This window comes from Argopecten irradians, chromosome 13, assembly GCF_041381155.1.
Source record: "Argopecten irradians isolate NY chromosome 13, Ai_NY, whole genome shotgun sequence".
In the NCBI taxonomy this organism is placed as follows: Eukaryota; Metazoa; Mollusca; class Bivalvia; order Pectinida; family Pectinidae; genus Argopecten; species Argopecten irradians.
In genome coordinates this window covers 25,706,383-25,732,733 of record NC_091146.1, presented here as the reverse complement: position 1 = coordinate 25,732,733, position 26,351 = coordinate 25,706,383, and the positions used below count along the sequence as shown (strand labels likewise).

The window sequence follows — 26,351 nt, the reverse complement described above, 5'->3', positions numbered from 1 at the left end:
TATTCTCCATGCTGGCCAAGAGTATTCAAATAATACTCCCCATGCTGGGTAAGGGTATTCAAAGGATACTCTCCATGCTGGTTAAGGGTATGAAAAGGATACTCTCCATGCTAGCCAAGGGTATTCAGAGGATACTCTCCATGCTAGCCAAGGGTATTCAAAGGATACTCTCCATGCTGGTTAAGGGTATCCAAAGGATACTCTCGATGCTAGCCAAGGGTATTCAGAGGATACTCTCCATGCTGGTTAAGGGTATCCAAAGGATACTCTCCATGCTGGTTAAGGGTATCCAAAGGATACTCTCGATGCTAGCCAAGGGTATTCAGAGGATGCTCTCCATGCTGGTTAAGGGTATTCAAAGGATACTCTCGATGCTAGCCAAAGGTATTCAAAGGATACTCTCCATGCTGGCCAAGGGTATCCAGAGGATACTCTCCAAGCTGGCCAACGGTATCCAGAGGATATATTTCATGCTGGCCAAGGGTATCCAGAGGATACTCTCCATGCTGGCCAAGGGTATCCAGAGGATACTTTCCATGCTGGCCAAGAGTATTCAGAGGATACATTCCATGCCGGCCAAGGGTAGCCAGAGGATAATCTCCCTGTTAGCCAAGGGTATCAAGATGATACTCTTCATGCTATTCAATGGTATTCAGTTGATACTGTCCCTGCTAGCCAATGCAAGATATTCAGTAGATACTCTCCCTACTAGTCAAGGGTATTCAAAGGATACTCTCTCTGCTAGCCAAGTGTATCCAGAGGATACTCTCCCTGCTAGCAAAGAGTATCAAGATGATACTCTTCATGCTATTCAATGGTATTCAGTTGATACTGTCCCTGCTAGCCAATGCAAGGTATTCAGTAGATGCTCTCCCTGCTAGCCAAAGGTATTCAGAGGATACTCTCTCTGCGTGACAAGAGCATTAAGAGGATAATCTCCATGTTAGCCAAGAGTATTCAGTATATACTCTCCCTGCTAGCCAAGGGTATTCAAAGGATACTCTCCCTGTTAGCCAAGTGTATCCAGAGGATACTCTCCCTGCTAGCCAAAGGTATTCAGAGGATACTCTCTCTGCGTGACAAGAGCATTAAGAGGATAATCTCCATGTTAGCCAAGAGTATTCAGTATATACTCTCCCTGCTAGCCAAGGGTATTCAAAGGATACTCTCCCTGTTAGCCAAGTGTATCCAGAGGATACTCTCCCTGCTAGCCAAAGGTATTCAGAGGATACTCTCTCTGCGTGACAAGAGCATTAAGAGGATAATCTCCATGTTAGCCAAGAGTATTCAGATGATACTCTCCAAGCTAGCCAAGGGTATTCAAAGGATACTCTCCCTGCTAGCCAAGCGTATTCAGTACGGTACTCTTCCTAAAACCTTCTTTGGCATATCTCAGGTCAAAACTAAAGTTTCTCGCACCGCGCAACCTGCTGGTTCACCTCAATTGACCCCTGTTATTTACATAATAGGTAACAAATGGGAAACGTGGATCTATGGTTCAAAAAATGACAACGCCCCCTGAAAATGTTGTATGCGACTGATTCAAAACACCAAATATTGTCACGAGAACGAAATTTATCTTTGCATAAATTGCTTAAATTTGTGAAACAGAAACCACGCATGCATTTACGTTCCATATCTGTTTATAAAGTAACTTATCCAAGTATTTCGTTTAGCCGGTCTACATCATTTAACTATAGAGTATATAGTAAAAATGTCTTCGCTGGAAGCTGTTGTTGACAGATCTAGAAATGGCATGCCTCAATGTTCACTGATATTAACTGCAGTTCAGTTTTTTTACATAAAAATGCGCGCTTTCATTGGTCGACTGAACTTTGCCGCATCCAATCAGAATTTTACTTTTGACGCGAGATTTGTCACGGGAACCCTCGTCCCAAGACTCCCAATCTTTCGTTTGATATTGACAGATTCTGCGATGGTGATGTGTTTGTGGAAATGTATCATCAATATTGATAGTATATCTTTTATTTTGTTGTCTTCCAATACATTAAAAAATGTTTCATTCAATAAATCATTGATATACAGGATTTTTATTGGTGGTCCCCTCGTACGAGGACTTTCGTTCTCCACTTATCACTTACAAAGATTTGTACCCGGATGATCACCAGGTAAATCCCAGCGAAACCACGGGGAAATTTAGAACATGTTTAGATTTATTCAATGCTTTACAATGTTCGTCCTTATAAAACTGGTTCTTCTTTCCAAATAAAAACACTAAAAAATACTTCAGTAGAACTGCATGTATACTCCATTCTGACGACTTCAAACACGCACTTAAAATTACGCCAAAACTACAAAAGATCGAGCGAAGAATCATCACTCAGTGTCAATAATGTTAAAGATTTAAATAATCTCGGAAAATTCTTAAAACTTGTATTCCAGAAACGTTCTCAATCTAATTAATATACACCGCAACTGTATAGTATATATGATGTATAATAATTGTGTGCTAATGCATGTTTGTGTTTAATTGTATAAATCACTCTCCTGTACATGTACATGTTTAAATTATTTAATATGTTTTAAAATTGTACTTTGTATCTTATAAGCCGCAAATTAAAGTTTACGACAATAAACAAAATGAGTATACCTCTCAGGTGCCTCTTACATCGAGTTCATACCTGTGTATAGTGCATCGTGTGGTCCCGTGCAAAACTGTTTACTACAGATGATTCACAAAGTCTACATGTACACATATATTAATCTAAATCTGTTTTATAATAAACAGTTTATAATTAATAGTTACCGACTTGCTTATCACCTACCAGGTGAGTTGATTTACCTGTGATCGAGCACTGAGTACAATTCTGAGATCGACTATAACTCCCTATCAACACATCTTAACCCCTATGAAACACCCTACCCTGCCCAGAGTTGGTGTTCGGAGATGATCCCGACATAATTGAGTAAAACTCTGAAGAAGACTGCTTATCTTGCGTTCTCCGTTCTGTCAACTCGAAGACCTCGTGTCATACTGGACTGAAATATAAGCAATGTACAATGTAATATCGTGTCACAGACAGATTGAATCTACATTATTTTGTAGTTTAGGACGTGGATGAATGGATATCTCTGATGTTATTTTACTACGTATACATAAAGGTAAGACATGTGGTCAGTCCATATATAGTACGTACAAATGTATATATACATGTACATGTACAACTTAAAAACAATACGAAAACTAGTAATTTCATATTAATGTTATAATGTAACTTTAAGAAAACTGGTTATTTCATAATAAATGTTATAATTAAGGCTAGACCACTGATAATTTTATATTAAGGTAAGTAATTGGGTCATTTAAAAAAAAAACGCGTGTATTTCTTAATTCATTTTCAAAGTACATGTATGTTACAAGACATACAAACATTAACAATTAGAGAAAAAGAGAATTTCAGAATACAAAACAACAACAAAATGCAACCACACAATATCTGTTAAGTACATTATGTAACTTGACAGACTCTCAAAGGTGTAAGCATATCATTTTTATTTTAATGATTGAGAATTATAATTGTATTGACTCTTCAAAGAACCAATCTTATGAAGCATGAATATTTGAAATCCTGATGGGAAAATAGTTTTGTAGCTGAATGTATAGAATGAATTAAATAATGTGGTCAGAAATCGTACGTATTCTGTATTTGCATATTACAGAGTTATCTGCCCTTGCGGGTAGGTATTGATAGTGACGCCATGTGTTTGCGAGTGTAACGTCATATTTTTCTGAGAAAACAACGTGAGTTGCGCTCTCAAAATAATGACGTAACAATCGATACCTACCCACAAGGGAGCTAACTCTATATTATGCAGAGACGGAATACATGTAGCACTACGTTACGTAGCGGAAGTAACAAACGTGATGGGTCAGAGAGGTTTCAGGTCCACATAGAACTGAGAATTAGTTACACAGTGCCCATGACCATTTTTAGACATTTTGGGGGTCTAGATAAAATAGGATCATGAATGTGTACGGAAAGTAATCGCTCTTTCCAACGGTGGTAACCGTTTTTGTGAAGACGTACGATAGAAATATGATTTGTAGCCACCATATAGCTAGGTGGACTAGAAGTTTTGTGTCGGGGAGCTTTCCACCATTTACTTGTATAGTACAACGTAGCGTATAATATTTACCGATTTTTGATCTAGACCCATAAAACGCCTAAAAATGGTCAATATGTATTCAACATTAAATGTTGAAATCAGACATGTCGCAGAGACAAAATATATCAAGCCAAAGACAAGTGATTATTTTATAGTTCAGACCAGTAATAGTCTAAGATGACATCTGTAAGTCACTCACGTGCAATATTACTTGTTTACCTTAACCAATCCTTGAACGATACAGGCCTTGTGAACCTCTTATCTGATATACGAAATTAGTCTACTTTCACCTTATTATTAAATATATCTTATTATATAAATATTTTTTTATTTCAGAAATATAAAATTTGAAGTACAGTAAAACCTGTCCTAGCGACCACCTCTGTATAAAGACCACCTGCTTAATAAAGCAACTTTTGTATATCCCATACAAACAAGGTGAACATAATTAACCTGTTTATAAAGACCACCTGGCTCTAAAGACCATTTCCCTCTGTCTATTGGATGGTATTTACAGATAGTTTGATCTCGACCAGGAACACAAACAGAAGCGGAGATGTCTTTCCAAGATGATATAAATGACAAGACCATGGAGGATAGATCAAAGACTTTTGACGAAAGTGGAGAGAAGCCATACATATGCGATATTTATGGTAAACGGTTTAACGAGTCTCAGGAACTACAGAAACACATCATGACACATACAGGAGAGAACATGGGAAAGGAAAATGCATTAATTTTAAACCGGAAAGATCTGCATGCACAAGGCAAAAAGAAATTTAAAGGAAAGTGTAAACAAGAGAAAGAAAATACCATCACTGATGGGCAAGCAATCATCAAAACTGGTGACCCTACAAATGTAGTTTTCTCTAACACTGTACATTCATTTAAAGTGTTCAATCAGGCACTAAACCAACCAACACACCTCAGGACACATACAGGAGAGAAACCTTACACGTGTGATGTCTGTGGTAAGAGGTTTATTGCGTCTGGTACACTAAAGAATCATCTCAGGACACATACAGGAGAGAAACCTTATAAATGTGATGTCTGTGGTAAGGGGTTTAGTCAGACAACTGCCCTTCATTATCACTTCAGGACACATACAGGAGAGAAACCATACAAATGTGATGTCTGTGGTAAGGGGTTTAGTCAGACAACTGCCCTTCATTGTCACTTCAGGACACATACAGGAGAGAAACCTTAACAAATGTGATGTATGTGGTAAGGGGTTTAGTCAGATAGGAGGATACTCTCCTGCTGCTGGCCAAGAGTATTAAAAAGGACAAATCTCTCCCTGCTGCCAAGGTATTCAGAGGATATATACTCTCCCTGCTAAGCCAGGAGTATTCAGAGGATACCCTGCTTTGGGAGTGCTGGACCAAGAGGTATTCAGGGATACTCTCCCTGCTGGCCAAGGTATTCAGAGGATACTCTCCCTGCTGGCCAAGAGTATTCAGAGGATACTCTCCCTGCTGGCCCTAGGTATTCAGAGGATACTCGGTCCATGTGGCCCACTTGGTAGTTCAGAGGATACTCTCCCTGCTGGCCAAGAGTATTAGAGGATACTCTCCCTGCTATGACCATATTCAAAGGTATCATCTATTCTAGTGTCAATGAGACGATACTCTGCTGGCCAAGAGTATTCAGAGGATAATGCAAGAATGACACGGGTATTCAGAGGATATCCAGATCTCCCTGCTGCCAAGAGTATTCAGAGGATACTCTCCATGCTGGCCAAGGTTATTCAAGGATACACTCCCTGCTGGTCATAAGGGTATTCAAGGATGATACTCCCTGCTGCCAAGAGTATTCAGAGGATACTCTCCTGCTGGCCAAGAGTATTCCAAGGATACTCAAGAGGATACTCTCCAATGTGGCCAAGTATTCAGAGTTCTCCCTGCTGGCCAAGGGTATCAAGAGGATACTCTCCTGCTGTCTGAAGTAGGGTATTCGGTTCTCTTTTGAAGCCAAGGATATTCAGAGGATACTCCCTGCTGCCATGGTTATTCAGAGGATATTCCATGCTGGCAAAGGTATTCAGAGGGATACTCTCCCTGCTGGCCAAGGGTATTCAGAGGATACTTTCCCTGCTGGCCAAGGGTATTCAGAGGATACTCTCCCTGCTGGCCAAGAGTATTCAGAGGATACTCTCCCTGCTGGCCAAGGGTATTCAGAGGATACTCTCCCTGCTGGCCAAGAGTATTCAGAGGATACTCTCCCTGCTGGCCAAAGAACACTAATTTTATTCAGAGGATACCCTCCCTGCTGGCCAAAGTATTCAGAGGATACTCTCCCTGCTGGTCAAGAGTAGGTTTTCAGAGGATACTCTCCTGCTGGCCAAGAGTATTTCAGAGGATACTCTCCCTGATGGCCAAGAGTATTCAGAGGATACTCTCCATGCTGGCCAAGGGTATTCAGAGGATACTCTCCCTGCTGGCCAAGGGTATTCAGAGGATACTCTCCCTGCTGGCCAAGGGTATTCAGAGGATACTCTCCCTGCTGGCCAAGGGTATTCAGAGGATACTCTCCCTGCTGGCCAAGGGTATTCAGAGGATACTCTCCCTGCTGGCCAAGGGTATTCAGAGGATACTCTCCATGCTGGCCAAGGGTATTAGAGGAGCCAAGAGTATTCAGAGGATACTCTCCCTGCTGGCCAAGGGTATTCAGAGGATACTCTCCCTGCTGGCCAAGGGTATTCAGAGGATACTCTCCCTGCTGGCCAAGGGTATTCAGAGGATACTCTCCCTGCTGGCCAAGGGTATTCAGAGGATACTCTCCCTGCTGGCCAAGGGTATTCAGAGGATACTCTCCCTGCTGGCCAAGGGTATTCAGAGGATACTCTCCCTGCTGGTCAAGGGTATTCTCACTTGCTGGCCAAGGGTATTCAGAGGATACTCTCCCTGCTGGCCAAGGGTATTCAGAGGATACTCTCCCTGCTGGCCAAGGGTATTCAGAGGATACTCTCCCTGCTGGCCAAGGGTATTCAGAGGATACTCTCCCTGCTGGCCAAGGGTATTTCAAAAGCCAAACTAATATCTTGGCTTAGATATCAATGCGCCTCAAATCAATTTGTTTTATTGTAAAACTAAATAAAAATACGCATTTTAATGACTAATTAGCACCTAACTAAGTTATTTGAATTCAATTATATGGATTATTCTCAATATCTTTTGAGTTTATTAAGTCATGGACAAAAACATGAACGGAAATTCTTTTTCATAGATGTTTCAATAAAATATAGATATTGAGAATAATCATTTTAAAAAAAAGTGTTCTACCAGGGCGGTATAACACCATATGGACCGACTTACATAAGATATGATATTTTTTTTTCTCAAAAAAAAAAAAAAAAAAATCGACTTTATGAAATGCTCAATATCTTATCGAGGAACTCATCTTCGGAATATTGTGACGTGACAATAACAATATTTATATCCATGTGCCACGTCTACTGTATAAACTGACTAAGTCAACGTGAAGTCTATGAGGGTATAACTGACATCCATATCGTGACCATTATGACGTCACTAATGGTGACATGGTAACGTCAACTAATAACCGTCAAAATGTCTGTTCCATCTTGTGGTATCTTGTGGTAGTGTATCGATGTTGACAAACGGTTTTCCTTGTCTAACGTAAACAATTTTTATCTCTTTTATTTTAAGAGACGCCCAAAATGATTTGATAGTGTTAATGTAATTTTCCTATGGAATTGATGGTCTGTATACATATGTACATGCAAGAGCTTTGCAGATAATCATTATATAATGGGCTAGTGCGCATTATGGAGATTGTCTGCAAAGTTCTAGCACCTGCATATAGACTATAGATTCTATCAAAATACAGTATAATGCTTACATATCGACTTACGCCTGACGTCACGATAGAATTATCGCCCTTCACATGAAAGTGTTATTTAAGCCCATAATGGATAATCAGAGCATATCTATTATAAAAGATATTCAAATATAGACTAAAATAAGTTTAGTATATAGTCTCCAAAAGAAATCAAGGGGGAATGAGATATATCTTATTAATTTTCAAGTTTTGCAGATGTGTAAAATGGAGATCTTTTTATTGAAATGTTGAATAAAATCAAAATTTAGTAAATTCAAATACATTGGTTTGTTTCACCCAAACAATACTTCATGAATTGTTAGGTGTATGAAGAATACCTATGCATTTATGATGGAACTTTTATTTTGACACAGGATGTCCAGTTGGTCAGTTTGGATATAACTGTGGCGGTACGTGTCGCTGTACGACTGGTGGATGTGACCCGGATACTGGACAGTGTGACGTCAAGGAATGTCAGACAGGGTGGATGGGGCTGTCCTGTAGTCTCCGATGTCACTGTGACGGGGGCGTGGCCTGTAATATAGATACGGGGGCTTGTCTGGGAGGACGATGTCAGTCTGGATGGTCGGGACACAGCTGTTTTGTGGGACCACGTAAGTACTCATCTATGAACTTGTCATTAGTCTTATCTTTTTCTACAAGTTGTAACGAACATTCTGTACTGTATATATGTAGATGGCTATCCGGCTTAATGATATTGGTTAACAGTTTGTCCCGTGTCAAAGTACCATTTAAATGAGCTAATTTACTTGCATGGAAAACATATTTTAAAGATGCTCCACCGCCGACAGAGCATAAATGATATTCATCATTTGAACAATAATTGGTGTTTTATCGTGTATATATATATGTCTAATTAACACAAAAAATAATATAAAATGATTTATTTCGCCTTTGGTGCACGCGCAATCAGTACTTCATTCCATATAGGATATAGTGCCATGGAATTTTTTCGGGATGCAATTAATTATTTTTCATATTTTTAACTTGAAGTAAAATTAGAAGCTCAAACTTTTCAATGGTGGTAATGGTGTAAAGTAAGTAACTTTTTTAACTGAAGAAAAATACTTAATCGTCTGCTCCTGTTTTTGATAGTGAAAAAATACCATTTGTCAGCGGTGGAGCATCTTTAAACAAATACTGTTTATTTCACGTGTCTTTGAATATGAATGTATTTTTTTGTTGCATGTTATAAAAGCATATTGCGCACGCATTTTCAAAGCTTAAACCGATTGATACCCCGGACAATCTGTCAGTGCGGAATATCTAGAAAATATTTTTAGAAAATCATAAAAAAATAATTGATTTGACTCTCCGCGAAATATATCCGGTGTGCAAAATACTCAGGAAGTGAGGTAAATGTTTTAAAGATATTAAGAAAAGTGATTATTTGCTCATGCTCACATATTTCACTGGTAAAGGATGAAATACATGTGCATATATCTATATGCACATTGTTGGTTTAAAGACATACAATCTCTACATCTATGTTTGTCTTGGCTTAATATGTTTCCTCTGTTTGGAAGATTTTATGTTCATTAACCGGAAAGTGTCCTGTTACTATTTTCAGAAAATCAAAAAAAAAAAGTTATTTTTGTTATGTGACCTTGCCTTTGAGTAAAGTTCTCACTATCAACATCGACTTTTGCAGGAGATCTTGCATATGGTAAACCCGCCAAACAGAGTACAGTGTATGTAAATTACACTGAACCAGCCAAGGCAGTAGATGGTGTTATAACAAAGGATGTAGTACCTCACGGGAGTTGTACTCATACAGATCCACATGGGATACATCCGGAGGCCTGGTGGGAAGTAGATCTCGGAGGCGTCAAACAGATACGGACGATTAACATTGTATACAGACAAATGTGTAAGTACCAGTAGGAACGTTGACATAGGATATGCCGACTATTTACTAACGCACTAATCTAAACTAAACTAATTTTAACAATTTACTAGAGAAATCAACACATAAAAACACAAACGCAAAAAACAGTACCGTATAATTCTGTTTTCACAAAAATGGTTCTGCAAAGGCATCCAACTGAGACATAAATACCATGAGTAATTAACATACGTAAACAGGAGATGCAAATAAAAGGTTAGATAAAGACATACACATATAATGATACCAATGGATAGGTATCATTATATGTGGACACCGATGTCTATGAGGCCAAAGTCACTATATATATGAGTAACTACACAAAAGATTGTCGTCTCGTAGTTATCCTTAAAAATAGTAACATGATAACAAGATTAGAACTATGAGCAAGTCTTTTTCGCATAATTTCTATATTAGTTGCATGACAAATTTATATCAAATGGAATTAGCATTATTTTAACAATCATAATGAAACATCTGAATACACATTCCACGATACAATGCATACTGATTTTAGTCTCATATTTCTGAAATACATTTGTGGTCAACCGTCTTAATGAATCTTTTAATATATCACTATTTTATGTTGTTTCGATTATATCTATGTTTGGTTTGCTTTTGTCACCGTGAATGTCTATCAAATATCATTTTGTATTTTAGACACCTTTCGAATGTCCGGATTTTACCTGTACGTATCAAACAGTTCAATTGCTCACAATATTCACCAAGTATTGCGAACAGCCCACCTTTGTTACCATGACCACGGACCTGGCCTACCATCCTATATCCAGTCACTGTCCTGTCCTGTATCTGGTCGATATGTTATATTCTACAACAAAAGGCCTGCTGACTATGAACCCCAGAATGTTAGATATTATAACAAAACGACCGCAGTTATAGAGCTCTGTGAAGTACAGGTACTCGGAGGTATATATGGTATTCATTAATACTGATCGAGGTAAACTACTAAATATAATTTACCATATATGGCAGTTTGAAATCAGTTAATATTACCAATATCTTTACCAAAATCTATATATGAATTCTAATGAATATTAATTTCGAGCTCTTTGCGGATGCAATCGACACTTGTTTGAATAGTTAACTTTTTACCAGTTCTGTAGCCATCCTTTATCTGACGGGACATGCTTCTTTGGGACAGTCGTCGGTAGAGCCGTTGTCATATTTGAGACCCGAGTTTGATTCCTGGTCAGAACAGTTGACTGAATTGTGGCTATTCTGTTCTTAGATCCTTACCACATTGTGTATGCCTTGTGTGACCTCGGGTACTGAGATAACAATAATGATTAAATCTAAAATAAAGTAAAAAATGAGCTTTTATATAATACGTCGTGTCTTATCTTGTTTTATGTCTTATCATAGTTTTATTTATCATTTTAGTCTGTGTTTATTACAGGATGTCCACCTGGTAGAAAAGGCATTTCATGTGACCAAGGTAAAAGTTATATACTTTTAATGCTATTGTTTGATGAAATTATAGTCATACATACATATATGTCGATTATCAAGAGACCGATGACTTGCAGAGACATTTTGCCCAATATCCATTGAAGATAGAATCTGCAGAGTTGGACGTTTATACATGCATTTATGGTGATAATGATTTATATAAAAGGAAGCATTACAGTTTTGTGCATAACTCACAATATGTTAAATGATTTTGGAGCACATTCCTTATTTTGAGAAATTTCTTTCAAAATTATTGATACCCAGTATTTATAAAAGTATATTTATTTTCTATCTTATGAATATTTTGATTTAATAACACATTTTACCAGCTGTATAAACTCATTTTTATTAAATTTTGTTAATTTAGAGAACATCCCAACAAAGATTTTCAAATTCGCCTTCTTAAAAAATGCTTGTTGTTCAGTATCATAATTTTGCCCTGAAACATGTAAATGACGAAATAATAATAATATTTTCAGTATGTGATGCTGGTACATTTGGACTAGACTGTACCCAGACCTGTCACTGTGCCACATCTGACTGTAACAAACAAACGGGTGTGTGTACAACTACAGGGTGTTCAGCTGGGTGGAGGGGCACGTCATGTGACCAAGGTAACACTTTGACGTTTATGTTAGGCAATATCGGTCAAATTTCTTATGTGAGGAAAATGATTCTGGGCTACCCTTGGTGAAAAGAAATAATTCATTGAGAGTTTATTTGAAAATGCCTTCGACAACATACATCAATCATGTAATCGAATTAGGATAATATATATCAGATATTTTCTTGTATGAATTGTTATATCAATCTATTACCATTTGGTGCAAAAAATAGTCACCTTCTATACATGATTGGCTATTAATCCATTGTAGAAGATTTGCATACATAAAGTATATTTTCATTTCCACTGGTGTTTCAACAGTGTTTCAGTGAGCTAATGAGGTTACCTTATAATTATATAATTTGTCACTATGGATTTCAAAAAGTCGTTTGAGGCCATTATTGTGTCATTTTTATTGAAACGAGTCTGCTATTGTCTTAGTGACGGCACTATGAATAGTTGTGTAGACTGATTTTGAAAGGGAAAATATCGCTCTTTTCAACAGTAATAAAACTGCTTTGTTAAGACTTACTAGAAATGTGATTGGTAATCCGATAAAGCTTGGTGGGGTTGATGTTTTGTCTCGGGGAGCCACCACCTACTTTCTTGTAGATTTAATACTATGTACAATATGATTTTACCGATTGTTGATCAAGACCCATAAACAGTCTAAACTTGCTCTATAGGGACTCTGATAGGACCAAATGTATATAAAATGATAAACTTTAACTAAATTTGTATATCCCTGTAGACTTTACAACACAGATTTCTCAAATTTCAATGGAGTTAAACGGGTCACTGATAATTCTAGGTAAATGCCCCCCTAACTATGTGCTTCCATGGACAATATAAGAGAATCTAGAATAAGATCGATATTTTGTGATGATATAAAACAGTAAAGGATAACGTGTCAGAATCCGGCTCTGTGATTTTTAAAGGAATATCATACATTTGTTTCCTTTTATATATAAGCATGCACTTACCACAAATTCGGACTAGACTGTACCCAGACCTGTCATTGTGCTAACTCTGACTGTGACAGGAGGACTGGGGTATGTAACGTACACGGATGTACGGAAGGATGGAGGGGAGACACATGTAGTCAAGGTAGGAAAATATGTACAAGGCAACAAAATCTCTAAATCGATCCAAACATTTTCTTACAATGACAAGGCCTGGCGTTTTGATTTTTTTTCCACATCTGTTTTTATTCAAAGGCGTTTGTGCACTTCAAGATTATGCGGATGGCACACTTCCTTTTTTTATAAAAAAAAATAATTTGTACGCATTCCTTTAGTCTGTTGAAACTCGGTATAACAATTAAGACAACAAGTAGCGTTTGTTCAAAGCAAGGTAAATGGGACAATGAAAGGTCGCGCCGATTTCGCAAACATTAAAAAAGTAAATTCAGGTTTATGACAATGAAGAACTATACATAGATATTTACACATGCTACGCTTGTTCACTATAAACAAACACTAGCCGAGTTTGTTTACCATAACTGCATGGTTAAACTGAACTTTGAACTTTAAACTTGCGTATGAAAATGTTTTATGCAGCGGAAAAGGCCTACACATTGCCACATCACATGTATAGTATTGTTTTTCATAGAGTTTTGGAAAATGTAAGCAATATATATATTATATTCATACAAACATCTTTTTAAATTGAAAATTTATTACAGTAAAGAAACGGAAAAAAATATCCCGACGTGAAGTGCTTTCATTTTAAAACGAATGATCATACCCTGCCTCCACTCCGTTCCTGCAGGATCATCTGTCAGAAATCGTCTGTCCGTCGTTCAGAGCTACGTCATCGCAGCTACTGTCATTTTTGTTCAAAATGATAGCAAATGTTACTACAAACATTACCTCTTTGTCTGTCTTCGTTCTACGCTCGAGTCTTTCAGGTGGACGGGCATTAGGCCTTCTGACAGAGGTCAGTTATAAACAAATCCTCTTGTCTTCGTTCTCTGAGACTTAAATAATGTGTATTATAAAACATGCACCGCTAGTAATTAACGTGTTGACAGTTAGCCTACGCGTCACTATAAATAAATTGTAGGCCTCTCCATCGAACACACGTGAAGTTGTTCCATATCGATAAATCTACCGTAGATTATATAATCGCATGGCTTCCAAGGATGTAATATCGTCAAGTCAGACGACAATCTCAAACACATTGAGCTACTTGCATTTGAACACCGGTGTTTTGACAACTTCGGCAAACTCCACTGTGTAAGGGTGCGTCAGCTTCGCCTCTCTGCACAATAACGGTCACCGAGTTCACACATGTGGCTGAGTACAAATACTTTATGTAATTAAGCTATATATTAACTGTTACTAAAAATTAAAGGTATGTTGTTTTTCATGTTTATTTTACGCTAAAATATTGAACTTTTTTCTCACTAGTTGTCAATAGCAAAAACATGTTGTATATAATTTACCACAAGGGTTGCCTGAAACGAAAGATTTTAAGACAAAGAATTATATCATGTTTGTAGAATGAACTGTTCCAACTGATTCATACATAAAAAAACATATAAACTTCAAAGAAATGTCGTTCACAGCTTGTACCAACCAGACATTCGGACGAGACTGTACCCAGACCTGCAATTGTGCTAGCTCTGACTGTGACGGGAGGACTGGGGTATGTGATGTACGCGGGTGTACGGAAGGATGGAAGGGACGAACATGTAGTCAAGGTAACACTATGTAGAACTAATATACGTCATAAAATACTAGTTAATAACGTCATTTCACGTAACCCGATTGTCGTTCTGTGTAAACAGTCATAGCAGCCTGTTCTACAAGATCAGGTATCACAATAAGGTATTTCAAATCCCAAAATATTTTTTTTATTATTTGTTATTAATATTTCTTACAGCATGTACTAACCACACATTCGGACGAGACTGTACCCAGACCTGTCAATGTGCTAACTCTGACTGTGACGGGAGGACTGGGGTATGTAAAGTACCCGGATGTTTGGGATGGATTGGAAACTCTTGTAGTCAGGGTAAGATAACAATATGCGTAAAACCTATGAAAATGCGTTTTGTAAGAACAAATACTTTGAAAAAACTTATATGTCTTTTCGTCACATTTTTGTTTTGTATATGGTATTCAAGTGTCTAGTGGTTTAAACGTATCATACGTTAAGATGTATATCATGTCAAAACATCTTTATTTATTTATCAATCAATCTTAGACGTCATAGTAAAATTGACGGTTATCATCACATAAATACCTAAAGTCCTGTTTCTTATCTTCAAAATGATTAATACAAATTCCAACAAGTTTGTTTGCCTTTTACATCCGATTTTTTTTTACTATTTTACCATTTATGACGACACAAATGAAACAGTTATATGAAAAGTGTTGTCTACACTTTGACTGTTAATTTATTTCCACGTTTGAAAAGGTTGATAATGCTTAGTGTAAAGTAGGTAGAAAAAAAAATGAATGAATAAATAAAGGTACTCACTTTATTTTCTTTATATCGATATATTTTGATTTTATTTAAAAAACAAATCTCATTAGAAGTCATATAGATGACGTTTCATATTACTATTATATTCGTTCATTGATGATTTGGAATACAAGGTAATTATTATCATTTAATGTTATCCTCCAAATTCATAAATCCGAGTATTTCTTAATTGTATATTTATACATTATCATTAACAGTACAGAAACCGACAGTGCCTACAACAAACCATCTTTCAGAAGTAAGTAATAATAATGATGTAACTACCGGATACGCCGTAGTTGGCAGCATTCTGGCTATTTCGCTTGGCTGTAATATAGGATTTATCATACACTGCCTAAGGTAAGTGTATTTGATAACATTTTGCATTATATATAGAACTAAAACAGAATAAGTCAGTGGCATAACTTCTTATTGAAATTTAAACTTAATGTACTTTTAACTTTATACATATATTTAAAATGTCATAAATATTCATAAATATAAATATGAAATTATTATTCATTTAATCATATAATTTATTTGAATTTTATGTTTTAGAATGCGAAGCAGAGAAATCCAAACTCCAACACCATCTACTGAACTGCATACCTATCGTAAGTATCCTTTACAGGTAAACCTTGTTATAAAGACCGATAACAGAAATTAGAACATATCCAAGTTTCATCAAATATTTTTTTTATAATTTCTTGAGACTATTCAGATACGCTCTGGCTATTTCTTTTATGTTTGTTTAAAGTAAACTGTAACTATTCCGTCTTTGCATATTACTCTTGTGGGTAGATATGGATTGTTACGTCATTATTTTTGAACGTAATTCACGTCGTTTCTCCGAAAAGTATGACGTTACGCTCAAAAACGAATGACGTCACAATCAATACCTACATACATGGGTTTATTACTCTGTAATATGCAAATAAGGGATAACATTGTATGTATCATTTGACCGACATGTTTCTCCTTACAGATATTCCCGACAATGACAGCAAATATGAAGAATTGAATTCGACAAAAACAGACCATACATGTAATATTTATGATACTATTGGTAGATAGGATGGTAAACATGGGAATGATAAAAAATTGTATGTGTTAATGTGTTCATTATAGAGATAATAATTAAAGATGTTCCATCGCCGATAGAGTTTAAATGATATTCATCATTTGAACAGTATCGTGTATATATATATGTCTACTTTGCACAAAAATTGTAATAAGATTTATTTTGCCTTTGGTGCATGCGCAATCAGTATTTCATTCCATATAGGATATAGTGACATTTTTCGGGATGCAACTAATTATTTCTTATATTTTTAATTTAAAGTAAAATTAGAGACTCAAACTTTTCAATGGTGGTAATGATGTAAAGTAAGTAAATTTTTTTAACTGAAGAAAAATACTAAATCGTCTGTTCATGCTTTTGATCGTAAAAAATACCGTTTATCAGCGGTGGAGCATCTTTAAGATAGCTAATTCATACAAAATAAAAAGACTTTTGATATGAGATTAACGTTGTGTATTCTCAGAATAGGACAGCTGATTTTAGGTATATTAAACATGATATTAGAGGTACTAAAGCTATGTGACATATTCCTGGCATTGTGTTATTTTAAGTTGCGTTATGGTAAATCTACTTTAAAGACAATGGTGTCAACCAAGTGTTTTATAACACGACTTGTGGATATAGTTGAGTCCCCAAAATGTAATTAAAAGAAGCCTATGAAACTTTAGTGGGGTATCACTTGGGTCGTTGTACGGCCCAGGAGTGATAAACAAAATATTCTGTATGGAGATACCTTTGGGTCAGTTGTATATTGTATGTCATTCAGAATATTCAATTTTTATCTTGGCTTATGGTAATTTCTGATTTCAAAGGGTGTTTTCATTGTTTAGGTCATAATAAGTTAAATATTACAGTAGATATTATGGTTTTGCAGTGTAATCCTGCAAATCATTGATTTGGGAATTTCGAATTAAAACACAGATTAAAAATTGAAAAATAGGTCGCAATGACCTAGTTAAGCATCCGGTCTATTCTAGCATTAAAAACTTTATTACTTTTGCTTTCATTTTTACAACGTTTTGGTAGCTTGTAATTTATCACTTCATGTGGATCTTTACATGGGCCAGGTGACGGGGATAAATCCTGTTAATGAGGATAAATTAGTAAGTTACTCTTAATTTGTTTTATGAAATAATTTCAACCAACAACTACACTGAGGTACGATTATATTTTGATTTTCCAAACATTTGATAGTTAGAGATTGATGTTTAGCAAGACCGTCTTGATACTTTTTGAGACATTCCAATAAGAAACAACACATATCCGTGACCAAGAGAAACAGAAAAAGACAGTTTCCGAAAGATTCTTCTATAATTTTCTAAGAAAACAAGGACTGTTTACGGCCGCCAAATGGTGGACCATGAACCACGGACAAAAAAGCTATAATAAGAGCCCGGCATCTGATGATGGCGGTTAAACGATCATATTCGTTAGACCACAGGCGAAAAATGATAGCCATTAAAGAGGAGGACAGAATGTGAAATTTGTTTCTTTCTTGAATAGCTAACACAGATATTTGGATGATAAAAAATTCACATAATTAATTAGAAAAAAAAGTTGTGAATCGATCTCCTGTTATTTGATATATTTTTTCTGTGTGAATCATTGTTTTATTTTGTATTTAAAAAAATAATATAAATTTGTACAATTATTATGTATTGCCAGTGTATGAATAAAAGTGTTATGAGTTTTTGTCGTGTTCTATATTTTGATGATGCAATTGGAAAGCTCTACGGATATTTTAAGAGAAAATATTTATTGACAATACATTTTATTCTATCTGCTTTAAATTTCAATCCTCTTTTCTAACCATGATGTCTCAATAGTGTAGCTCAATCGGGAACCTCCTTGTACTTGCTGTAAACGAGAGAGAGAGAGAGAGAAAAAAAGAAACATTCTCGTTTACGGAGAGTGTCGAAAGTTCTCGATTGTAGTGTAGCTATGAATAGGCAATGATTCATAATAATAACAAAAAGTCTTGTGTACACATTTTTATGAGATAAGACCTAGATATGAGCCCGTATTGTCGGGTACCGATAGGTCGTATATTGATTTATGAGATGCGAATTCACGGGTGTCTGATTAGACTTTATACGTAGTTTTCTTTTTATAGTAAAATTGTTTTGTCTGAAAGATAGCTTTTCGAAACCAAAATACATTGTATTAGTCATTGTAGCCGAGTGTTAAGGGTTCCTATAGTTTATAAGGCCATCCAAAATCAAAGTTTTTTTGTCATCCGCTGTCCGCAATAAATTAAAGACCACCAATATACCAGAATGTTCTGTATTTGTATATGAAGATTAAAAACTGCCGAGAATCAGCAAAGTTCCTGCAAATAATATGATAATTTCATCTTAAATGACAGTTATAATGTAGTGATGCCTTTATAATCTATAAGGGGCCACGGTAGCCGAGTGGTTAAGATATTCGTGCGTTGGTTTTTTTATTTTCATTCGATAACCCATTGCTGTTTTTATGGTTCTTCCCACAAACTTCACCTTTGATGTGGCGGGCTCTTGATAACCTAGAAAACACAAATTAGGCAAAATATTCAAACACATGTTTTTTTTTAGTTTTTAATGAGCTAATGATTATTGTTACTTCACTTCAATTATAATTATAATACATACTGTTGAATTGTTTGTAATAGAAATTTTGCTGAAATACATGTTCTTGTAACGAGAAATAAATAATAAATTATTATAATTCTTAATTCCTCTTGTTTTCATTTTTTAAAACAAAACATTCACTTGATGATAACCTTTGTGAGGTAGATGCTGAACTGCCAGCTATAGCTTCATTGCAAGGAGGTGCTTTTGGTCAGTTTTTTTCACAGTAACACATTTCATATGAACACACAGTAATAATCTCAAAACTGTCCCCTTATACCATTCGCGTTGGTTTTTATTTTCATCGATAACCCATTGCTGTTTTATGGTTCTTCCCACAAACTTCACCTTTGATGTGCGGGCTCTTGATAACCTAGAAAACACAAATTAGGCAAAATATTCAAACACATGTTTTTTTAGTTTTAATGAGCTAATGATTATTGTTACTTCAATTATAATTATAATACATACTGTTGAATTGTTTGTAATAGAAATTTTGCTGAAATACATGTTCTTGTAACGAGAAATAAATAATAAAATTATTATTCTTAATTCCTCTTGTTTCATTTTTTAAAACAAAACTTTCACTTGATGATACCTTTGTGAGGTAGATGCTGAACTGCCAGCTATAGCTTCATTGCAAGGAGGTGCTTTGGTCACTTCATGATTTTCACTGTAATATTTCAAACATTAAATTCAATAATATATTTTGAAATAACAGTAATATTGGTATCACTCATATGTGAAATGGTTTAATCTGTTATATCTTAATAATTTCAAACTATAAGTTATAGGGGCCGCCTGGTTAATATGTGGGGCAGGTTAATAGTTTTTTTGGGTACAGTTCAGTGATTTAAGGGAGTCGCCTAGATGAGTCCTGGACTCGTCATTTTCCTGTGGGACTCACCAAAATTTTGAGAACCTTCCATATTTCTTTGTACTGGGACCCATCAAAATTTGAAATTTAGTGTGATGGACTCGCCTTAAAAAATCCTACATAAATTGCTGAGTACTCTGATTTTCCTACACCATCTAAAATGGCATGTTCAATAAATATTATTGTATTATGTACACAATTTCAATTTACCTTGGCAAAGTTGATGTATGGGATGTGGGCGTTGGAACATTACTTTTGGCTGCGGTTGTCTTGGAATGTGTTCGTCTGCTTCTTCGGGTCACATTTTTCTTGGCCGATTCATTATACTGAAAAGACAAAAAGTGTCAGTGTTAAAATTTAATTCTGTACTTTTACCATTCAAAACTTAGATACTTACCACAGAATCATGTATCACACCCTTTCAATGATTTTTCCTGAATAAGCTAACTATATAATATAAAATATTAATTATGTCATATTTAATATTAATAAGCCTATCAATTCTTCATATTCTATACATGTCTTACCCAAATTCCCGGCTCTCTGATTCCTGGACTTTTCCCTTCTCGTGGTGAAGTTAACTCTGGAAGTAGAGCTTTGTAGTAAAAGCTTTCAAGCTTTGGCAACATTTTGTTTTCCCACAACTGAATATTTCTAAAAATGCGTTGAATGTACATTTGGTATGGCTGGCTTGTGCGCACTACAAGATCAATCCAGGGCTTATCACAAATGTTCATCAATCCATGGCATTGATAGAAATAGTCATGGTTTTCTCGCAGTGTTAATTTGCCCTCCTTCAATTCCAAACAAAAGTTTTTTCTGAGTTTCAGCTGCTTGATACAAATTAAGTGGTTTATTGTACAGAACATTCTTCACTTCAACCAGGCCAACTTCCCCATTTCGAACAACAACTATTCCATCCGGACTGGCACCTAAAAATTTGTTGCATCTGTCAATGACAAGGCCACTCGATTGGATTTCCATATTGATATTATGCTCAGTCTTTTTCAGTTGGTATTCTTTCAGGCTATTTTCTTCTTGCAAGAGACCATGTGTGGTGTATCTATTTCCTCTGAATTTACTGTAGAGATGTTTGCGGACTAAACATAAGACAGGTATCGATGGATTTCTGCGTATAATAGGGCCAAAAGTAGATGCTGTGATTCTCTTTCGTCTCTCTGTATGCCAGATGGATGAATGTGATTGTTGGAGGGTTGATTTTTCAATTTGTAAGATTTTGCTTTCACTGATGTTAATCTCTCTCTTTAAATACTGGTCTTTCAATTCATCAAGTGTTTTTGGTGATACATCCTCTGAGAAATCTATGGCCTCTGGTCCATATGATAGTCTAGCTTTCTTGGAGTTCGCCTGAGTTGCGCTTACCATTTTTCTCTTCCATCTTTTTTCTTTTGTCGTTTGCTTGCCTTTATGTGTGGTGGTATTTAGGTGCATCTGGTGTCTTTGCCTGTACAGTTTAGAAAACAGGAACCCAGGCTCTGTAGCTGTAGCGGATTTCCACACCGTCGGAGACCATTGTGGTCCAAGATTCATTCTTAATGCCCCACCATAGCAACGACCATGCCAGGAACCACGATTACAAAGGTTGTAGACCTTTCCTCCGTCAAATTTAGATCGAATGTGCATCCAACTTTCAGCCAGGTTGGTAGTGAGGCATCCAATCAATCGACTGCTCTTCTCTGCCAGAGGTATTAATATGTTGGTGACATCTTTAATTATGCACTGATCTACCTGGTCAAAAACTGTATAAGTGCCTTGTCTTGCCTCTTCTTGAGCCTGTAATGAGGTGCCGTCTGTCCACATGTTAACCTGCTCAGTGATGACCTCATCAACATGGGTGTTGTTGGAATGTGAGTCTGCATTATCGTCACATGGTGGTAACGTAGGAGACGTTGATTTGGCTTTACAGAAATCTGAACAGTTGGTATGGTTTCCAAAGACATGATGCACAGATTGACGAATATCCCTGGATAGCTTCTGAGATGCCAGATGTCTGTTTCCATTCTCTTCAGCTTCCCTGCTTCGCATTCGAATGGCACAACGAATGGCACTTACAATCCGGATTCTGGCTGCTTTGGTTAGATGGTGTCTACCTTTATAAGAGGGATTATCCACTACCAACTTTTCTAACTTAGATCGGACACATTTGCAGGCATGATTGCAACACTCTAGTTTAACAACATCTTTGCCCCATATCGGCACTTCTTCCCTAATCTTTGCAAATGTAGAAGAGTCCCCATCACCGATGACTTTGGTGTACCGCAGGCCATGCTTTGTTTCTGCCTGATTGAAACCTTCAACGATTATGTCCGCCTCCATGGACTGGCTGCTATCTTCCCAGTTCTTAAAACACTTATGTGGTCTAGGTACCTCCTGTTTTTGTTGTGACATATTGCAAATGTAACAGTACTTGTTACGTACTCCTATGTGTAACAGTTTCTTTGTTTCCTGGCCAATAATTATAGCTACCCCACCCAGAGCATTATATGTGTGTTTGTGTGTTCTCTTCGACCATCCTCCGTCCGTTATGACTGTTATGCATGGTACCTCTCCATGATAATTGCCTTTACTGATCGCGATCTCTCGTTCCTCAGCACCTGCCATCAATAGTTCCGTTTCTAGGGCATCTTTCCACCACTGGCCTATTTCCTGTTCAATGGCGGAAAAGGAGGTTTGGGTCATACCAGGCGAATCAAGGGTGGCGAGGAATTCGTTCAAATGGGCTGGACCATTACCTGTTACCATGCTTCCCCACACGGCTCTCAACATTGATGTCGTACCGTTTGGAGTTAGGCAGCTTTGGACTTGTCTCAAATTTGAACATTTTTTTGCAGCCTTGACACTGAGACATGTAAATTGACGCTAATCCTAACGTACGCTCCTCTGATACAAGTTTTATGGGGGCTTCACCTTTCACCGAGAGTTTTACGGCTTCATCACATAAACATGCATGCATAGTTATCGTCGATACATATTTCTGAACACATTCTAAGTTTATTACACGAAAACCATTGCCAACAACATTGTTCACTCTTTTTATGCACAATTTGATGGTACTTGTGTCAGAAACATTACGCACACTGTAGATGGGCTTCACTTTTTGATGGCTAACCAAATGCCTCCGTGTTGTGAACATACCTTTGTTGGAAAAGTTTTTTTTTCTCAAAATTCTCATGTGAATACAACCAAATGTTTGAGGTGCATCTTGCAAAGAAACTTTGGCAATTGTGGGGGCTAAACAAAATTTGTATTTGGGTCTTCCAGGTCTCAAAGTTTGACGTTTCACAGAATTTATGCCGGATGATAATCCAAACCTTTTTTTGGTGTTTTTTCTCTTTGTTCCCATGTCGAAATGCTGTTTTCTATCCCTCTCTATATAGTCTAGCACTGACGACGTGTGTATGAGTTTCCGTAGTTTTACTGACATGACATAACTTTCTTGTACGCTTTTGTAAACACTTATTTAACACTACCGTGCATCTTAATTCCAAACATAACCAACCCAATAATGCAAACCAAATTTTAATAAAGTAAAAAAGAAGAAATAATAAAATGTTGTCACCGGATGTTTATACAGTCTACTGACAGTTAGCACGTAAACAAGACTGCAACATTAATGTTTGTACTTACCTTTAAAGTCCGATCGATATTTTGTAGTAAAAGCATTGAACAAATATGAAATGAGCAAAGATTGCCACGCTTACTTACCACAAATACCTTTTGTTTCTTCAGAATTCATCTATTCGTGGTTTGTTGAATGGACCGTATCACCAACCGGAAGTCCTGTCACGCAGAAGAGACCTTATTCATAATAAAAAAAAAACAAATAATTACCGATCGGATTTAAAAAATATTATGTTAAAAATATGAAGTCGGGAATTGTTAAACCAACAACATTTTAAACAGACGTCTAATCGGTAAATTAAAATATTTTCATTTTGTGCGGATGAGTATCGGTACTTCCTGCAAGAAGCTGAGAGGGAAATTGGAATGAAGCCGTGGATTTCTGTCGTAATTGTTGTTTATAGGCTCGAGAGTATTTACAATTGAACGTTAATTTGACAATATGATATTTGTGGAACCCGCAAAAACCCGATTTACTGATATCAAGGCCTTCGATCTTTCATAAAATCATTTTACTTTTTGTGAACTGCTGCTGCTACTGAATCCAATATGGCGACGCCCATAAAAAGATATAGCCAGACAGTAAAACTTAAGATTTCGTTTAAAGAGAAGAGAAAATCTTAAACTCGCTATCCGGAGCATGTGCTATGGATAGTCTGTATCCTATATCGAGCATATTTAGAATTGAAAAATCTATAAGGAATATGCCACATTTCTTTAAAATTATACACGTGATTATTCATATAGAGTTATTTCAATAGGGCAATGCATAGGCTACATTAGTTCTATATAATTCAATACTACATTAACAGAATACCCTTTTCATTATTTTACTAGCCTTCTGGTTCTTGAGAAGTCCTTTAAAGATTTTAGCCTATTTGACCCCTGTGACCTTGAATGTAGGTCAAGGTCATTTTTTAACAAACTTGGTAGCCCTTCATCCCAGCATGCCACAGGCCTAATATCAGGTCTCTAGGCCTCTTAGTTATTCACAAGAAGTTGTTTAAAGAATTTTAGCCTATTTGACCCCTGTGACCTTGAATGAAGGTCAAGGTCATTCTTTGAACAAACTTGGTAGCCCTTCATCCCATCATGCCACAGGCCTAATATCAGGTCTCTAGGCCTCTTAGTTATTCACAAGAAGTTGTTTAAAGAATTTTAGCCTATTTGACCCCTGTGACCTTGAATGAAGGTCAAGGTCATTTATTCGAACAAACTTTGGAGCCCTTCATCCCAGCATGCTACAGGCCTAATACATGTATCAGGTCTCTAGGCCTCTTAGTTATTCACAAGAAGTTGTTTAAAGAATTTTAGCCTATTTGTCCCCTGTGATCTTGAATGAAGGTCAAGGTCATTTATTTTAACAAACTTGGTAGCCCTTCATCCCAGCATCCTACAGACTAAATATCAGTACCCTGGGCATTCTGGTTCTTGAGAAGAAGTCGTTTAAAGATTTTGGCCTTTTTGACCCCTGTGACCTTGAATGAAGGTCAAGGTCATTCTTTGAACAAACTTGGTAGCCCTCCATCCCAGCTACCTACAGGCCAAATATGAGTACCCTGGGCCTTCCGGTTATTGAGAAGAAGTTGTTTGAATGAAAAGTTTACGCACGGATGACCTAAAAACATCCAATCTTTCCTGATTTCATGCATGGTTATTTCTGAGGTCAAATGTTCATGGGGAAAATATTGAAAACTTGTCCTAAAATGTTTCAGTAGTATTGATGTTTTTCAGCTTTTGCATACAAATCATGAGTTTGGGAATTCAAAATTCATTTTTTTTAAAAAGCAGAAAAGGGTAACTTTTAATAATAGGTCACAGTGACCTAGTTATGCTTTTTTTGCATTAAAATGTCAATTAGTCATCAGTGTCGCCATGCGTAAACTTTTCATAATTTTATATAACCAGGATTATTTTTCTGCAGGTGGTGATACGCTTATATTATTTTTCGTTTTGTGAATGATTTGGTAAAAACCAATTCCATTGATCTTTTCTTTTCTTTAAACCGAATGATCATGACTTTGTCTGCCAGAAGTTTATCCATCCTCTGTAACCGATGGGTTACTATCACTGCCGTTATATCCATATCAGAACTATAACATATATATACTGATAATAGCAAATTTAAATGAGAAGGCTGCATGTTGTGAAAAGAGATGAGACAGGTAGTTTGGTCGCCATGGGTCACATATTTTTAACTGTACATGTAAGCATTAAACGTCTTTCAATTGGCATTCATAGCCAATATGAATGCCAACTGGCCAGAGGCAAATTCCATGAAGAGTGCTAGCGCTTCATGTTGTATTTGCCTAAAATAGTTGTTTGCGCGTCATGCCAACTGAAAGTCGTCATGTGCTCTGCTAGTTTGTATTCGTGGTTACGCAAACGCATTTCTGGTGCATCTAAGTGACTCAGAAGCTTGACCCTTCCTATCAATAGAATATGCTACAGAATTCCTTTGCCTGGATGGTATCTTAAAAGAGCTTTAACGGATATTTTCTGTCAAAAGGAGTGAAAAATGGTATTTTTTAATATTTGAACGATACAGAGATACACCAGCATCTGCATGTTGCCGTATCAGTAACCTATACGTTGTTTAATACCGGTACAAACTGGTAAATCATTATATAGTGGAACTTCCCAAAACCAAACCTTCTCAAAACCGATCACCTCTAGAAACCGAACATGGATGTCATGTGCGGAATGAATTCCTCTTCATTAAT

At 36.5% G+C, this 26,351-nt stretch overlaps 1 protein-coding gene and 1 long non-coding RNA gene across 2 annotated transcripts; one reads left to right on the top strand and one right to left on the bottom strand.

The window, feature by feature from the left end:
- The first annotated feature begins 8,336 nt into the window (after positions 1-8,336).
- Positions 8,337-18,190, top strand: LOC138306708 (multiple epidermal growth factor-like domains protein 10). Its single transcript, XM_069247170.1, has 11 exons — positions 8,337-8,582; positions 9,641-9,859; positions 10,535-10,801; positions 11,292-11,330; positions 11,824-11,958; positions 12,921-13,055; positions 14,518-14,652; positions 14,835-14,966; positions 15,638-15,779; positions 15,978-16,033; positions 16,405-18,190. The coding sequence occupies exons 1-11, from the start codon at positions 8,456-8,458 to the stop codon at positions 16,491-16,493; spliced, it is 1,476 nt and encodes a 491-aa protein (XP_069103271.1). The 5' UTR covers positions 8,337-8,455; the 3' UTR covers positions 16,494-18,190.
- Positions 18,191-19,368: 1,178 nt separating this feature from the next.
- On the bottom strand, positions 19,369-24,441 carry LOC138306739 (uncharacterized). Its single transcript, XR_011205902.1, has 4 exons — positions 23,713-24,441; positions 20,197-20,312; positions 19,708-19,782; positions 19,369-19,482 (listed from the first exon to the last, which is right to left on the bottom strand). It is a non-coding gene; the product is annotated as an uncharacterized lncRNA (long non-coding RNA).
- Positions 24,442-26,351: the final 1,910 nt, after the last annotated feature.